Raw genomic sequence first — 18,129 nt, forward strand, 5'->3', positions numbered from 1 at the left:
TTTCTAAATATTCGTTACATCTATTAGTAAAGGTTTCATTCAGCACACTGCTGGTTACAGTCAACATGTAATGTAGCATAGCTTTTATTTTAGCTGTTGCTGTTATTGAAAGCGTTCACCAGAGTGGCACAAGATAAACAAGCAATAATTGGCAACTATTTATACTTACTGCTGTTCAAATTTCACGGTGCCTAGAACGCATAGTCTACCCATAAACCTATTTATAATAAGAATAAACAGTACTTTCATTATTATTCAAAGTCTCTAACAGTGCCTGGCACTACATAAACAGGGGAAAATTAGAAGTTCATTGTTATTATTATTACTGAATAAAGCACTTAACACAACTGATAGTCCCCACGGATACTTGAAACACAATCTTCGAGGAGGCTGCCCTCTTTCCTGGGCAAGCCCCGCCTCCAGTCCAGCGCGACGCCCCGCCCCTTCCAGCCCCGCCCCCGAGGCCAACGTCGCGCTTGCGCACTGCCCCAAGAGCAGTTCCGGGAGCGCAGCTTCCCGCCGCCGGATTGCGCTAAGATCCTAGCCAGCCAGACTGCTGCGTGCGTGCGTGCGTGCGTGCGTCGCTGTGTGCGTCGTTGCGTGCGTGCCGTGCGCTCGCCGGGCACCGCGGCCTCGCCCTCGCCCTCCGCCCCTGCGCTTGCACCGCGTAGGCCACCCCCCCTCCGCGCACACCCCGCAGCGACCCCCGCCCGACCCCCAGCCGGCCCCCCCTTTCCCAAATTTAAAGGGGGCGCAGCATTAACTCCACCCGCCTCAGGTGACCTCTCAGGGGTCTCCCCGCCAGAGGTGTCCCGCCGCTGAGGAACATGGCGAAGGTGGAGCAGGTCCTGAGCCTCGAGCCGCAGCACGAGCTCAAATTCCGAGGTAAGCCGGAGGCCGGCCGTCTTCGGCCGCGTGCCAGGCCCTGCCGCCCCGCGCCCCCTCCCGCGCTCCGGAGGGACCGGCCGGCGCGGCGGTGACGTCGGACCCCGCCGGGCCCGCGGCCCCCGCCCCCACCCGACAGCGCGGGCGCCCCGCGCCCCACAAAGTGGCGAGGGCCGCCTGCATCCGAAGGCCGGGCGTCCGGGAGCCCGGGTGCAGGAGTCTGTGCCACTCCTCCCCAGAGCCTTCCCGTGCGCGCCTTGCTTTCCAGTCACTTGGCACAGTTGCCATTTTAACTTACTGTCGAGTTTGTGGGATTTCCTTCGTGAGTGTGAGCCTTAGTGACAGTCTTTGCCCGCGAGGTTCTTCGCTGCTGTCTGCGAGGTTGACCTCTTCGGGTCTTAGGTCAGCTGTCACCGCCCTCCTGGACGGGCCTGCTCGAACGGCCACCCAACCTGGACACGTGGAGTCGTCCCCTGTTAGCTCGTGGTTCTGTGGTCAGCACGCACTTCCCGCTACCCCCAAAAGACCGTTTTGCTCCCTGTGTATTGCGTTTCTACACTAGAAGGGAAACTCCATGAGGACAGGATCTGGTCTTTCTCTGCTGAATGCCCAGAGAGCCGAGCAGGTATCTGGGCCACCCCTGAAGGAAAGGACCCTCCGCGGGAGTCTGATGGGACCTGGCCCCTCTTTCCTGTGCCGTCTCCTCAGCCTGTTACCCATGTTTGTGCAAGTCCTGGGAAACTGCCAGGGCGGGAGCTGCCTCTCCTCCCAGGAGATGCTTTTCCTCCCGAGAGCTGCGTGGAGCAGAAGCCACAGGAGGCCTAGTGTGCGGCCAGCGCTTGTGCCAAGCCAGGGCCCCTCCCAATGGGAACCCGTTGGACACTGGTGGCAAACACAAGGCCCGAGGCCGAACCCGGCCCTCCACCTTGGTTTATCCCGCTGGCACCTTGTTTCTACCCAGCCGCAGCTCTGAGCTCCTTCCCCTAGTTAAGGAGTAGTTGCATTTACACAGTCCTAACATGACATTTGGCCATGTGAAGGCAACTGGGAAGCTGATGAGGCCCCCGGTGAAAATGAGTTTGACACCCGTGCTGTAGCAGGTGTCCAACCTTTCCTCGTCATTTGCCACACTGGGAGAAGAGTTGGCTTGAGCCAGATATTAAATACACTGCACACGTGACTGCAAAAGAATCTCCTAATGTTTTAAGCAAATTTACGATTTTGTGTTGGGTCGCATTCGTAGTCGTCCTGCGCTGCCTGCTGCGGCGGGCTGCAGGTTGGACACTCCTGCATGATAGTTTTCATGTTTCTCCACCCCCACCGCCCCGCCCTGCCTACCTTCTCCAGCAAAATACAAGCACCATTGGACCACATGGACCTTGCCTGACTCACCCATTCCTTCTTTTCATGTGTGCTGTGGCACTGGAGCGGCAAGCAGTGGACAAGACAGATGAGGTCCCTGCTGTCACAGAGCTTACTGTTTAAATAAGGGGACACACATGGCAGGCGAGACTCCGCAGATGGAAGGGCCAGGCCTCGCTCTGTCCCCAGCACTTGCCCATGTAAGGAGTTCAGGAGGTATTGGTGGACCGGATGCTGGCCACATATACCCAGTTGGCAAAGGGCACATTTGAACCCCAACTTCAGAACTCACTCATTCTCCCGACAAGCACATTCTCCTGACAAGCACGCTGTCTGACTCCTGGGAAGCATGGTGTGACGGTAGTTGTCACTTTTCCCCCAGGAGAGCAATTCAGAGTGACTCCCAATGTATAGGGAACCAGAGGTTTTCCATTTAAAATGAAAATAAACAAAAACAAAACCCACCACAAAACCTAGCATGCGTCATAATTCCATGAGGGTCTTTCAGCTTACGTGATGTTCTCCTGGCCCAGAGGAGCCAGGCTGGGAAGGAAACCCAGGCAGATGAAGGGAATGTCGAGGGAAGCCTGGCGTGGCTACTGTTGGAATTAGCATGTTCACGCATGTCGCCCGCAGACACTTACTGAGTGCCCGCTCCATGTGCCTGAACCAGCAGAAGGTGAGTCCCATCACCTGTGTGCCCTGATGGTCCCTCAACTCCCAACCCTAGAGCTTAGGTCCAGGGAAGGGGGCAAAAGGTGGAATCAGCCAGGACAGTGCAGTGATGTAAGGTAACCCAGAGAGCTCTGAGAGCAGTAAGGAGGTCAGCTCCTCAAAGAGGTGTCATTTGAGCCAAGTTTAAAGGTCAGATGGAAGCAGCTAAAAGAAGAAACGGGTGGGGAGCGTGTCAGGTAGGGGAAGTCGCATGTAAAGGCTGAGCTGCCTGGGCTCCTTTTAGATGCCCCTAGTAGTTCTAGAAGGATGGGCAGGGCATTTGTTGGGGTCAGAAGGTAAAGTAGAAGAGGCTGGCTGGTAGGGGTCAGATCTAAGGCTTTCTGTGCGCAGATGCCGCTGGTATCCAAGGTCATGCTATGATGCTTTTCCTTAGCTGGTCCTTCTTTGATTGATCCCCTGCAACCTCAGCCACCTCCACCTGTCCCCAGTGTTGACCACCGGTTAGCCACTTCCCTCCTCAAAGCCTGGGATCCTTCCCTAGTGATGGGGATGGTGCTCATGGTTACCTTGCCTCCTATAAAAGCTTTGTTATTGTTTAGAAGGTGTTGTGAATGCACAGTACTATACAGAGACTGGTGCTTGTGTTTAGACATTTGATTTCATCCTTTCACCTTTTTTACTTAAAAGATACAGTGGAGTGAACTCTCTAGCCCTGGGTTGGCCAGAATAACGATGGCCAGAGTCACTGGGTGTTTTTGCTAGGAAACTGGTCCAAGAGAAGTTGCGGTGTCAAGTTGTTGAATGCTCTTGGCTCGTGACTTCAGAAGAGGCATCTGCAGTCATGTATAAACCACTTGGTGAGATTGTTTATTTGTTTGTTTGTCTTAAGCTGATCAGTGAAACAATTAAATGAGCAGAATCTCAATACCCAGGCTTGCTGTATAGAGGTCATTCATCTTGGGATGAGAACTATCTAGTCTTTGCCAGGTTACTCAGGGTGATGACTCTGACTTTGGGTGGTTCATTTAGATGAGGAATCAAACTTGGTTGCTAACTTCACCTAGGAAGGTAATAATTAAAATACCTACCATCCAAAGGAAAAAATGATCAGCTTTCAAGTGCAGCCTAGGATGATACGGGATTGTTTATTGTTTGATCTTGGGCATTTTGTTGGCTGACGTCGAAGTTAAGTATATGACCGAAGAGACGAGAACACAGACTCGCATGGCCTTGTCAGTCTCACAGGAGGCACCGTGCTGCACTGGGTTTGGTGTCCAGAGAAAGACTGCTGGCGTGGCGCTGTGGCACCAGCTGCGGTGAGATGGGAAGACGCTCCTGGTCAGGCGGGGGCCTTTGTGGAAGAGTGAAGGGTTTTTATAAGCGTGTGATACGTGTGCTTTGCGCTGTCGCTCTTTCCTGTCGACCTCACTCCTTCCAAGGCCTCGTGCTTTCCTTTCCATCCCCTCTTGAGGCCCCACTGGTTGCCCAGCCCAGAGAGAGCCTCCGGAGGAGTCACTTTCAGGGTCTGCTCTTCCCTCTCCTCTCCCTGTCCTCAGATGGCGTCCATGGTGAATAGTGCGTCTTCTGTATTTTGGTCCTTGTCCAAACCTCTTCAGTCCCTCTTCACACCCTGGCACATCTCTCGTCCCTCCCACCACCATGTGGTGCTCTCAAGTGAGAATGACCGTTAGCCAGCCTTCTGAGCTGAGGGGCTAAGGTTTAAACCAACTGTGGACATGTTTACCTTTGCTGTGTTCTGAGACTGAACCAGTGGCCTTCCAGAAGTCTCAGGTTGTGCTGTCGGCCAGGGTGGCTGTCAGGCAGGATACTGATGGACTGGTGTGGCTGGGTACCTCCCTGGGGGGGAGATAGGAATGTGGGTACTGTAGATGGGACAGAGTTTGGTGATACTATCTTTTGTATAGGGAAAGCATATGTAGAATCACGAGTTTACCCCTTAAGTTACCATATTTTTCAGACTGAGACGCCCCCCTCATTTGGGAGGAAAATGGAGGTGTGTCTCATAGTCTGAATATAGCTTACCTGGCTCGCTGTGGGTTGGGGCTAAGTTATTTATGTTATTAAATATTTTATCACATTATTTGCTTCAAGATTCTTTTTTCTATTTTCCTCCTATGAAACCTAGGTGTGTCTTACGGTCCGGTGCATCTTATAGTCCTAAAAATACGGTAATGTGTAACTTAACATTGTTTAGGAAGCAGAAACTTAAAACCCCGTACATACAGTCAGTTCAGTGCAGTACTTGTCTTTCAGACGCTAAGGGCAGCATTAATTCTTTGGCCTCAGTGTCGCCCTGATCTCCGTAATGTCTCATGACCATGGGTGACGGCACAACAGAGTGTTGGCGGTGTGCCCGCGGTTCTTTATGGAAGTGGTTTAGACCTGTCCTGACTAGATTGTCCTCATTTATTTCACTGGTAACCAGCTTGCTCATCAGAAGCAAATGGCATTAAACTTGCTAAACTTGAGTCAAACTTAAATCTCCTTAGATCCAGAAGTTTTGTTCCTGGGAGACAAAAAGAAATAGAAGTTGCCTTTCTTTCAGCCACTTACTTGTCTTGATGCATGAGCCCTTGAGGAAGACACGGCGAGCTCCTGGCTGTGCTCACAATGTTTGGGACGCCGTGGCGGCTCCTTGGGGAACGTGGGTGGGACGGGCATCACGGTTACCTTCGTGACTGCCTGGGGGTTCTGTATCCACGTGTGGGTTTATTAAAGTGATTAGTCCGAATTGATGCTTATTGAAGGGATGAGCTTTTAAACTTTATTAATAGTATCTCTTACTAAAATTATGTAGTATTTTTCTTTCCAGTGCCAACAGCAAAACACTGAGAGCATTGACCCTGCAGTATTACCACCAAGTAGGTGACAACTGGCCGGGGAGCAGGGGGTGGGGGAGGGGTGTGGTGGTCAAATACTACCCTCAGGCTCCATTTTTAGAACCTGAAGCTTGAAGTTTTGTATAAGGAATTATCTATCTCCAAGATTGCCTCACACATCCTCCATTTGTCTGAAAAATTTGCCATCTGAAAGAGCCCCGTGATTGGGACGAATGAGCACAGCTTTCAGCACGGCGGCGAGGAAGCGGAAGGCAGAGTGCCGAGTTCCATGAGTCAGGACAGGGCTGCCTTAGAGTGTCTTAACCAAGTACAGTGAGAGCCTCCCGCTGGTGCCCTTAGGCCGGGGCCGTGTTAGAGGCAGAGCGGCACCCTGGTTTGCAGGCTTGCTCCCTCGCTCTCCGTCATTCCAGGCCCTTGCAGGGGTCGCCGGCGTAGTGGACCCGGATGCGTTGGCCTTGCTCAGTGTGGATGCACGTTCTTTGAAGGTTTTGGTCGACAGTCTGGGGTGCTAGTGTTTTAAAAACAAGAGTTATTTAAAGAGTTTTGTTATGGAAACAAAGTTACCGATCTCGACAGTCACTTTAAGATGATTTAAAAAAACATCAGTCTGGCAAATAGTATCTCTAGAATGTCTATTTTTCAATGCATTAACTGTGTTGATTTTACAGAAACTGTTGATGTCTAGAAACAATGCCCTAATGTGTTAGGGTTCCCGCTTGTGTGGGAAGAAAACTGTTCAGGCAGTTCAGGTTTTCCCTGTAGAACTATGGGACAGTCCCGTAGAACTGGGACAGTTCTCCAGGAAAACCTCGAGGGCTCGCTTTTAGTAACGTTTTAGCGTTAACCGCACGAAACAATGACGCTGCAGATACAGCTTCATAGGGTTTCCCTTCATCCTTTCCATTTTTGTCCTTTATCCTAGTCATTTTTTTATTTTTATTTTTATTTTTTTTAATCTTTTTTTTAAATTTTATTTATTTATCTTTAGCGGGGAAGGAGAGAGGGAGAGAAACATCAATGTATGGTTGCCTTTTGTGCGTCCCCTGCTGGTAGTTAGCCTGCAAGGAACCGGCCTGCAACCCAGGCATGTGCCCTGACTGGGAATCGAACCGCGATCGTCTGGTTCGCAGGCCCGCGCTCTATCCTAGTCATTTTTTGATGGGCAGGTTAGTATTTCTCTTCATCTGTATCGAGTAGTGTGTCAGTCAGGCTTTGGGTGTGCGTGTGTGCACAGGTGTACACCCAGCTGGACACTGGAAGAGTTGCTGGTGGGCGTGCACTTACCAGTGAGTTAGTGTGCAGTTGGCATTTCAGCAGCTCCCGCAGCCTTAGTTCATTTGGCAGAAGGAGGTTGGGGTGTACAGGTGCCCTCAGCTTGCAGTCGGGTTGCGTGCTCACAAACCCGCTGTAAGCAGAAAACGTTGTGAGTAGAAGATGCATTTAATACAACGGCCCTAACCGAACACCCTAGCTTACTTAGCGCACCTGAAACGTGCTCAGGGCGCGTCCCTTGGCCTGCAAGTCGGGCAGAGGCGCCCCACCCCCTGCACTGTGAGGGAGTAACACATTGCATGCTGCTAGCCTGGGAAAAGATCAAAATTCAAAGCGCGGTTTCTACTGGATGCGTGTCACTTTCACACCATCATTAAATCAGAAAGTCTGAAGTCAATCCACTGTAAGTCAGGGGCTGTCTGTAAATGTTTTCGGGAGAGAGTTTGAGAGCGTCGTTCATGTCTTTTGGATCCTACCCGAAGACAGTGGGCTGGGTCCCCGGACCATCCCACGAGGTTGGAATTGCTCTCGACGTGGTTTGGAGCCGTCATGGCTCCTACACGTCCAGGTTGTCTTTGGATGCTGGAGGGTGCTCAGAGAGTGGAGAGGAAGAGAAAACAGCCTCGGGGGTCTCGGCACAGAGGCAGACTTGCGTGGGGGAGTGGTGGGCTCCCCCACACCCTCAGTGGGTTGCGTCTGGAGTTAAGAGCAGTGGTCACAGGGACGCTGGCGTTTATTTTGCAGAAAGCTGGGGGGATAGGTAAGGGAACAATAAACATTTCTAGAAGATAGATGCTTAATTTCCAGAATACAGTCCACAGAGTGTAGGGTCTGTTGGAAATGCATTACATTCTTGGTCTCATTTAATCTGTCACTGTCTTGTGAGGCGGGTTGCTCAGGGGCGAGGTAGCTCGCCTGTGGGTGAGGCCACACTGGTAAGCACTGGTGTGGGTTGAGCCGAGGTCTGTCGCACGGGAGCTCATTCTTCCCGGTGTGTCCCTGCCAGCTCTTTCAGATGGACTCATTGAGGGATTCGCTTTTGGGGGAGGGGGCTGTGGAATTGGAAACGTTGAGGAGGTGTTAGTAGCTGTCGGGGTGATTTATTAAGAGCATTACTTAATTAAGGATTAGTCTCTGCGGAATTTTTCAGCAGGATTTCTTCCCATGCTTTTTTAAAAGTTCACATGGATGACTCCAAATCATTTTTTTATTTACCTTGTGAATATTCACTTTTTAAAAAATCAGATTTTGGTGGTGTTTAATGGCTGTATTTATAAAACACTAGCCTTAGAGTAATTTTTGCATTCTCCTGTTGCGTTTGGGAGGTGGGGCAGAACTCGCGTGTTGTAAAGATCTCGGTAGGTTTGCAGATTTGTAAAGTGGGGAGTAAAGGCCTTTGAAAGGGTGCTTATTTAGATAAGAATATCTAAAATCAGTGGCCTTTATAGGTGCCACCTTAAACTGTACAAGCCTTTAAACTGTCGAGCCTTTAGTTCCCCATGCTCCCAGTGGGCCCCTGCCTTAGGCGGGGAAACAGATAAAGGTGAGTGATGGAGGGGTACAGGGTTCGCCGGTGCTGTAAGAGATAAACTCAAGGTGAGGAGCAGAGGTGCTGTCTTACCCGTGTGAGATGTTCTCTGGGAAGGCGTTTCCCTTAGAGCTGACGTCCAGGCCGTGGGCGCAGGGGGGTTTAGAGACACGTGGATAGAGTGACTGTGTGTATGATTGATGGTGGTCCGGTTGGGCATGTTTGGGGCTTGTACCTTTGTAACAACTCCTTCTTTGAGGGTTCCTTTATGGACCGGTGGCCCCATCGCGCCTGGTGGAATATAACATGGCTGTGAGGCCGGGTTGGCTCGGTTACCATCTTCTGAAAGCTTCACTGGTGTGGGAGAGAGAGTGTGGACGCAGCCCCCCATTAGAGCTTAGAAAACGCTGTGTTAATTCCACTTCCTGGTTTGGCTCTCACAGGGAAGGTGACCTTTGAGGTGTGTGATGGGGCAAACTTGTGCTGTGTGCTGGATATTTTTCTGTAAATGCTCATCTAGTTCTACAACAGGCCCAGGAAGTGGATACAGGAGTGATGCTTGGATTCATAATTTGTGCACCTGAATTAGAGGTGAAGCTGGAATCTGAACCGAGGTCTGTTTGGAGTGTAAAGCCCACATTCTTTATCATTATGTTGGCTATATTTCTTCCCTGAAAAGATGAGTGGGAACGTGATTGACTAGGAAGGCTCTCAGTTTTTTTATTTTTGTTGTTAGGATGATGAAAGGACTGCAGGTAGGACCCTGGGAGTGGAGAAAGGGTTGAAAGAGAAACGAGGCAGAAGAAGAGAGGAGCTTACGGGGCCTGCAGCCCAGTAATGGCCTCCTCGGCACCGCCTGCACGGAGTGCGGAGTTGTTCTGGAGCGTTAGCGTGACTGCCCGAAACATTTGTACTTGTGTCCTAACCCAGTCACTTCCAATCGTGTCATTTATTTGTATTGAGAACTGTGTGCTAATGTTAACACTGTCCCCTCCCTGGTACCACCCCACTTCCCATTCGAAGTCCTTTATTTTCTCAGTGTCTGCCACCGAGACCGTGTGGGGCGTCGGTGCCATCTTAGCCTTTTAGTTGCGTGGCTCCGCATTTGCAGTGTGGTAGGAGGAGGGGAGGACGGGAGCGGGACCTTGTCTGAGAACTCAGGGGTGCCATCTCCAGTGTAGAAATCGGAGCGCTGCCCTCGCTCAGTTCGGTGGCGCCGCGTCTGGAGAGCTGCGACTGGGGGTTCAGCCCCTGATCTGGGCACGTACAGAACCCACCAATGAGTGCATCAGTAAGTGGAACAACAAATCGATGTTTCTCTCTCTCCCCCTCCCCCCTCCCCTCCCCTCCCTTCCTCTCCCTTCCTCTCTCTCTGAAATTAATAAATTATAAAGAAAGAAAGAGAGAGGGGGGAGAATCTAGGACCAGGACTTGGCAACATGTGTCCATGTGTACCTTGTCTGGCAGTGTCTGAGGCTTGGGTGCTTTGCATTACCAAGGGGCTCAGGCTCCTGCCCTTGCGTGGGGTGCTCTGCTGACCACCTCGGCTTGGCTTTTCTCTTTTGTTGGATGGGGAGGCTTGAACTCTGCATCTTGGGTTTTTTTCCAGCCCTAAGTTTGAGAGGTTCAAGTTTATTTTATCTGAAGAAGAAATATGGAAATCCCCTTGAAGACAGAAGCTGGAGCTTGCATTTCTCATAGCACCCGCCAGCGCTTTGCACAGGGGCCTGCACGTACTTCATCAGCAGACTCCTCGTGCTCCTGTTTAGGAGCTCGCCGTTCCTTGAACTTTTCCTGAGTATTGGAGAGATTCTCATCCAGTTTTTTCTGCATCACTTTGCATCTTTGGTTCGCGTGTCTTGTGCAGGTCTGTCCCCTCCTACTCTCCGGGGCCTCGCCGACTGGGTGCTTTGTCTTCCCTGCTGGAATGCAGGCTCTGATGGACTTCGTGTCTTTAGTTTTAACCACCGGAGACGAACAGAATATGCCCTGTTCTTATCATTGTTTTCTTCTCCCAGTAACCCCAGGGGAGGGGACAGAGCCCCAAGCTGGCCGTCTTGTCAGTGATTGGTGGGACCATTTGAAACAGAGCCTCGACAAGAGTGAAAAGAGGGATTTGCTGGGAAACCAAAGGCCTGTCCTTGCAGATGCTTATTTGAATTCTCACCCTGTTGGTGGATCGATTCGTTGGCATGTAAATGTGTCCTGATGGACGGCTCTGAAATCTAACTCTGTGCTCTTTGACCTTTTAAAGTCAGACGCCGCTTCCCTAATTGGATGAAGGGAAGCGGTGCGTCACTCCTTGGAGAATCTGTAGACGCGCTCACTCACAGCTCCGCATGTGACTGAGGAACGGAGGGTCACAGCTGACGAGGGGGGAGGGGGCAGGGGCCAGCTGACCTCTGATTTTGCTCCGAGAATGGCAGAGGGGGAAGAACCTGAGAGGGAACCCAGAGGAGTCCAGAGAAAACAGGGCCAGTTCGTGTGGGTCTTTTACTTTATTTCACCGTTATTTTTAAACAGATGTCTTTGTTGCCTTTTCCTTTCAGAGCAAGATTTGTTCCTTCTTTCCTTGTTGTACCCAACATGGGCACAGTGCTTGGCCATCAGGCCTTTTCCGTAAGCACTGAGCGTTGTCTCGTCCACCTTAAGAGAGGATAACCGCTTTCTCAGTCGTGTCTGCTACTGCTGATCCTGGCAAACTGCTGAAAACAGTAGCCTGGATCTCCACGTTCTCCCTCCCCACCTCCTGCTAAAGTCGTTGCCGGGAGTTCAACGTGGAGTTTAACGTGTGCTCCTTCACCACATCCGCTGCTGCGCTTCTGTTCTTCACCCCCTGTGCACGCTCTGTAGTGCGGATGCCTGTTGCCACCCTGCCCCTCGACACTCTCCCCTCCCTCCCCCTGCTCCCCTGTGGCTCTCTTCACCACCCACTTGCTACGTTGGCCCACTCCTTGTGGCGTCCTGTTGGTAGTGCGGAGGGTTATGGGTTCTCCCTCTGCCCCTCTCCTTACTCCTCTCCTCTGTCTTTCTCTCACTTCCCTGCTTCCCTGTCTTCCTTTTTCCCCTTTTCGGGGCTCTTCTGCCAGTACCCTTGGCCTTTGTCACCACTTAGGGGTGAGGCCAGGCCCACCCCAAGCCCACGTACGGGAGGACCACAGGGGCTCCAAATGCAGCAGGGCCCAAACTGTACTCCTTGTCACTCCGTTTCACTTTTGTCCTCCAGAGTGTGCGTATCTCGTTGAGTGGTACCCACACCTACACTGCTGATGAACTTGGAGAGCTCGTGGCTGATCTGCCCCTTCTTTCTTGCCTCCCCTCCGCAGCTGCCTCGTCCCCCTGACGACTGTGATAGCCTCTTAATTGGTCTTCCTGCACTGAGCCTACTCCTCTCCACACTGATGGCACTTTCAAATGTGCAGATCTGCGCTTATCTCTTGCTTGATTAAGATCATTATATGTCTGCCCGGTGCCAAATGAATAGCGTTTAAATTCTTTAACAAGGCCTAGAAAACCGTGGGCGCCTGTCACCCTTGTTCTTTGTCATGCTCACGCTCCAGCCTCTCCTTCCTCCTGGCCGTGGACTTCGGTACTCAGTGTTTCCAGCACTCAGGCTGATGAGTTCATTCCCCTCTTTAACTGCTCCCTCCACTTCAAGGCTCAGCCTGGCCTCACTTGAGGTCACTTTGTTGAAACTCTCCACGCACGATGTGCCTCTCCCCTGGGCCTCCACACTCATCACAGTGAGTGAATTTGGTGGCTTCTTTTCCCGTTAATCAACAGGACCTTTGCCTTGTTTGGATGGTGTCCTCTATCCCCCGGCCCCAGCGCCTGGCACAGTGCTTGGCGCACAGAGGTGCTCAGGGAGTTCACGGTGTCTGGTCCCGGCACACAGAGAAGGGAGGAGCGAGCTTGCGGGACGGCCAGGCTGCTGTGGGCAGCAGCTGGGTGCAGGCTCAGTGCAGTTCATCCAGAAAGTGCGTGAGACTTTCCTGCTGAGGGCCGGTCATGTTTTTCTCTCCTGCAGACTTACGTTCCCGGGCCTCTGCCCCCGGGACTTCAGAGTCAGCACCCTCTCCTCCCGTGCTGTTCCTTACTCAGACCTTTCCCGTCATTGATGGTGTCTTGCTCCATTGTCAGACTGTTTCTGGTGCCTTGAATTTCTCTTCTACTTATTCCTTTCCAGTGCCTATATACCTGTTTGACTTTTCCATTCCAAAAAGAAATCACGTGCCTCCAGATTGTTCCCCTACTTAATTTAAGCATGTGCCTAGTCTTCATCCTACAGTAACTGAATTTTTCTAAGCAGTGACTCTCCGTTCATCTATGTCATCACTTTCCTTTCAATTCTGAGACCTCACCCCTCCACCGAAACCCTCTCAGTTCCCCAGGTTTCTCTCTGTGACACTTGGCTTTGACTTTCCTGGCAAACTACACATGTCTTTGTCGTCTTACTGCCCATTGACGTTTCGCAGGCTCCTCTGTGTGTTGTCTCATCGGAACCACCCTCCGCTCTAAGTGCACAGCGACTGCCAAGTCCGGAACCTCTCACCTGCCCATCTGGTCGTCGTGAAAGCATCACGGTCTGAACCTTCTCCACCCCGAGTTAGCGATTGACCTCGTTCCCATCAAATGTGTCTTCCATGTCTCGGGAACGGCCCTGGCACTCCATTGGGAGAGGCAGAAGTCCCAAAGTCAGTGCGCGCCCCCTCCCTGCGCCTCCCCCTTCCGTTCCGTCCATTTTCACCAGCACTGCCTGCAGTGCCGCCCCCCCGCTCCCCCCCCCCCCACCGCCACACCCCGAGTGCGGGCCTCTCCCACCGGGAGTGTTGCCCCCTGTCAGTCCCGGCCTTCTGTCTTTAACTCTTCGCTGCTTCCCTCTCCCTCAAGCTGTCCTGTATACAGTCTTCAGAGTTACTATTCTAAAATTAAGGTTTGATCGGGTTATTTCTTTATTTTAAAACATTCCTCGACCTCCCAGCTTTTATGGGTTAGTGATACAACCCTATTAGGCTGTAGCGAAGCCTTTCAAAATCAGGCCATGCTTTAGGGGGAAAATCTCAGCTGATATTTTCTCTTCTAAACACATGCAGTATTTTCAAATTGTCCCGAGTGACAGACACTCAGGTGCACACACAGACATGCCACGCACATGTGTGTTTTGTCTCTGGTTCGTACTGGGTGCTGGTGAGGCAATGAGGACTTTTTTTAGAACCCATGATCAAAAAAAGAAAACCCATCTTCCTTCCTCACACTTACCTTCCTAGAACCACTTTTAATATTTTTCTTTCCACTTCCTCATGTAGAGCTAGTTGCCAGACTTGGGTATGGTTAAGATGGCTTTCACAACTTATTTTTACTTAAACTATATGTGTGCTTTTAAAAGCGTAAGAAGATACGCTGCCCCCCCCCCAATTTCTCAGCTTCATTCGCCTCCCTTGAGCCCCTTCTACTCTGACCACACCCTAAGGTCCCCTCTCAGGGCCCTTGGCACCTTGACCACATCTCCTCCAGGCCTTCCCATAGTCAGCATGGGCGTGCCTTCACCCGCCGTGTTTGCAGAGAGCCTCTGTCACCTTCCGCCCACTCCTCAGCGCATCAAGAGGCGGAACACAGCTCTGCAGTTAGAGCGTAAGTTCAGGGGCCAACCGCTTGGGTGTGAACCCGGGATCTGCCATGTGGAAGGCCATGTCATTGGACCAAATATTTACCTTCTCTGTGCCTCCAAGTCCCCACCATGGGGTATTTTAGGGGTTAAGTGAGTTGACACACGTACCGTGCTTAAAACAGACCTGGCATTGTTAAGTGTTCACTGCTGTCACTGTCATTTGATAGTTTTTGTCAAGATGCGTTGTTTCAGAGTCCTCGCCCCAGAAACTCGTCCTCGTCAGCCCTGGGGCATCCTGGAATGGCCCCCAGGCCCGTTCCCCGCCCTCCCAGCGTTCCGGGCAGGTGTGGCTCTAGCTCGAGGCCTGGGGCAGCACCTAGCACTCTGCTTGCCCATTACTTGGTACCTACGGAGTGCCAGGTGCCGTTCCAGAGCTCGACAGACCGAGGCGAAACCTTTCCCTTACCGAGCACACCCTTTGGGGAAGGTGGGCACTGAGTGAAAAGGGGCATAGAGCCAAGTTGCTGCAGAGTTGGGGGGTGCTGAACGAGGGAGCTACAGGGTAAAGGGGCTTGCTTGGGAGCAGACTATGTCCTGAAGAGGGTGCTTGGGTGGGCCCTGCCTCTGAGAAGGTGACGTCTGAACTGAGAGACCCTGTGTAAAATGAGTGTGCGAGTCACGCGCGCGTTTGGGGGAACAGCCTTCCAGACAGAGGGAAAGGCAAGTGCAGTGCCCCAAGGTGGTGATGAGCGCAGTGTATTCTAGGGACAACAAGGTCATTGTTCCCGCCATGGAGGGATGGAGTGGCACAGGAGGGGCATTGCTGGCTGCAGGCTGCAGGGAGGACTGTGGGTCTTGCCGGGAGATGGGAAGCCGCAGAGGACTGCGAGCAGGGGCCTGTGTTTCAGAGAACGCGGCTGGTGTGGGGAGGGGTCTGGGAGGTGGGGGCCGCCATGTGTGGAAGCCCTAGGCACTGCAGAAATCCAGGCAAGAGTGTGACAGGGACTCTGGCTGGGACCTGCATGGTGGCAGTGGAGAGCAGGTGATAAGAAGTGCTTCGAGCCTGGAGGCAGAGCCAGCAGAACTTGCTGCTGGTTATGTGTTGGGTGGGAGAAGAAGAGAGAAGACCAGGTGACCGCTGGTGGACAAGCATTTTGGTGAACAGAAGCCTGTTTCCCTGAGTTGGGAAGCAGTGGGTTTGGGCGAGGGGGTGGGACGTCACGGGAGTGCGGTTTGGACACTGTGACCCGGAGAGGTGTGGTCCACCTGGAGGGTCCGGGTCAGCCGCCCGCCCGTGGTTAGAGCACGGGTCAGGAAGGGGCTCTTTTTTTCTGACTGAGGCGGTTAGGTGTGCCTTTTCGAAAGAGAAGGCATTTGAGCAAAACTTTGGAAAATGAGTGTAACTTTTACGGGAGAAGGTAAGGAACATGAAGTATGCCCCCCGCCTCCCCGGGCCCTATTGAGTTGGCTTAAGGAGCTACAGGCCTAGTTGGTCCTGTCTCTCACCCGTGTAGCCATGCAGGTTCTCCCCTGAAAAGGAAGCCAGGACAGGTCACACACTGTTCTGCCGTTCCCCATTGCTCACCAATTGGAAACTCAGGCCGGCCCACCTTTGGTGCCGAGTGCGCAGAGCGCGCCCAAGGTTTGCCTCACACGTGTCTGCCGGGCGTCGGGATGCGCTACTGCTGGCGGGAGCGTTTCTGTACCCTGTCATGTCCACGGAGGGTCCAACACAGGGGTGGTTTTCACCCCCGCTGATACTGACTGTGTGTGCTCGGCTCAGACTGTTAATTTATAACTCAGTCAAGCTAAAACCACAGGTACAACCTTGAGAAATCGGGACCTCTTTCTCCCTCATCACTCACATCCGTCACTGACGTCTGTGTTGGCTCCTGCTTTGTCTGACCAAAATGACTCGTGCTTTGCCACGCTCCAATTTAGGTGGGATTTTATTTGGAGTGGAATATTGCTTATCTTTTTGTTTATTTTCATGATCATTGTAATCACAGATTTTGGTCTTCTAAATAGAGAAAAATGACTAGCTATTTGTTAGTGGGGTAGAGATTATGCATTGAAAACACTCAGTTTATTAAGTAGTCTAAGATCCTTTTAGACATGATATATAAAATTCATACGTTACCCTAAAACCATCCTCAGCCGCGCACTGTGGTCTGTCCTGCTGCTGAGTGTGGACATGATGTGTGAAACCTGCGTCCTTATGTGACCCCGGTAGCTACTTTTCTGTTTAGGAGAGTGTGGCATTAGAAAAAAGTGGTCATCGTGTTGATCTAGAGGTAGGTAAAGGCGTTTAGTCTTCAGAGTTTTTACGATAGATTTGGTCAAAATTTTGGGTTTGTGTTTGTCTTGAAGCAGTGTGACTGCTGCTGCCCCGTGCTCAGCGTGGCCCCTTGCCCCCCAGCACCCTCAGTCAGGGCCGGCAGTGCGCTCCCCGGGGCGCTCCGGGCGGCGGGTTCCCCGACCAGAACGCTGTCTGGACCTTCCATGAAGTGAAGTACGGGCAGCTCTTTTCACGTGGACAAGATTTAAGTACCGAAAAACACAGATAATGCAGTAAACAACACCTGAATTCAGAATACCTCTTAGTAACTTGTTACACTTGTTTAAATCTTTCTGTATTAAGTAAACTGCACTGAGAATTAAAGACCTGTCTGAGCTCCGCTTCTGTCCCTTCGCCCCTCCCTCTCTCTGCCCTGCAGAGGGCCCAGTGCAAACTGTGGCTGCTGCGGTTTCCCCTTGATGGGACGCTGCGGCGCTGAGCATGTCCGTGAGACTTGTCTGCTCTTGGGTACAGGTCTGGTCCGTTCTTTTCCATGGGTAGCACTTCATGAGGATGTGGTGCCTTTTTGTACCTAATGATGGAAAACTTTATCCTGTGTCAAGGTGTCTGGAAATTGAAGCCGCATTTGGGTCCCGTTACAAACGAGGTCCGCATGCAGTGAGTACGGACTCCTCACAGAGTTACTCATGGCCGCCAGCAGACGCCCGTTACCAGTGCTTCATTGGAAGTAGAACATGATTCGCCACACTGAAGGCCAGAAGTGAAATGGGACGGTTTAAACCAGCACATGGAAAGGTAGCGCCTGTCTGTGTGTACAGTCCTGTACCAACACGGAGTGGAAGAGCCGGGTACGGAGGAGGGGCTCTGGCCCTGAGTGCATCCCCCTGAAACTGCCCAGAGAGTCAGCCCGTGCGGTTTTTTAAAAGCTATTCACTATTTGAAAAAAAATTAAGAATGTTAGATGAATTCAGTGACAAAAAGGGCACTTTTGGGGGATTTAGCACATTTATTGTTAAAGAGTTCTTTACATATTCTGACTACTAATTGTTTATCTATTAGCATAAGCCACAGGTATCTTTCCCGTTTCTTTGGCTTTTCTTTTTTATTTAAGATTTTATTTATTTATCTTAGAGGGGAAGGGAAGAAGAGAGAGAGAGAGAAATGTCAATGTATGGTTGCCTCTCGTGCGTCCCCTGCCGGGAACCAGGAACTGGCCTGCAACCCAGGCATGTGCCCTGACTGGGAATCGAATCGCGATCGTGTGGTTCGCAGGCCCGTGCTCAATCCACTGAGCTACACCAGCCAGGGCTCTTTGGCTTTTCTTTGTTGTCTGGTGTTATGTCTTTTTGGGGGCGGCTTTCCCGAGTTCCATCTCAGATCCTCCATAGTGCTTTCACCCACTGGGCCTTTGTGCCAGCTTTCCTCCCCACGGGGCAGACTGGTCTTACTCCCTGCTGCTCAGAGGAACCAGGAGCCTGGTGCGCAGGAGAGTGGTCCAAAAGGTTGGCGTCTGCGTTGCAATCAGGCCGGCTCCCAGTGTGCCTGTAATGGCGTCCTTACGGAGTGCTCTTGGTGCTGGTTTCTCCTGCTGTAATAATGGGTGTGACGTTCCTCGGGTGCTGGCTGTCTCCTGAGGACA

The 18,129-nt window shown here is 51.8% G+C and overlaps 1 protein-coding gene across 1 annotated transcript in view; it reads left to right on the forward strand.

The window, feature by feature from the left end:
• Nucleotides 1-607: 607 nt before the first annotated feature.
• Nucleotides 608-18,129, forward strand: part of VAPB (VAMP associated protein B and C) — a 47,251-nt gene continuing 29,729 nt past the window's right edge. The window contains exon 1 of the mRNA XM_037059971.1: nucleotides 608-885. Coding sequence (XP_036915866.1) covers nucleotides 828-885 — 58 coding nt within the window. The 5' untranslated portion in view covers nucleotides 608-827. The remainder of the gene's footprint in view (nucleotides 886-18,129) is intronic.

The sequence above is a fragment of the Sturnira hondurensis genome, unplaced genomic scaffold (assembly GCF_014824575.4).
Source record: "Sturnira hondurensis isolate 20B ecotype Veracruz unplaced genomic scaffold, ASM1482457v3 Scaffold0011378, whole genome shotgun sequence".
Lineage (NCBI taxonomy): Eukaryota > Metazoa > Chordata > Mammalia > Chiroptera > Phyllostomidae > Sturnira > Sturnira hondurensis.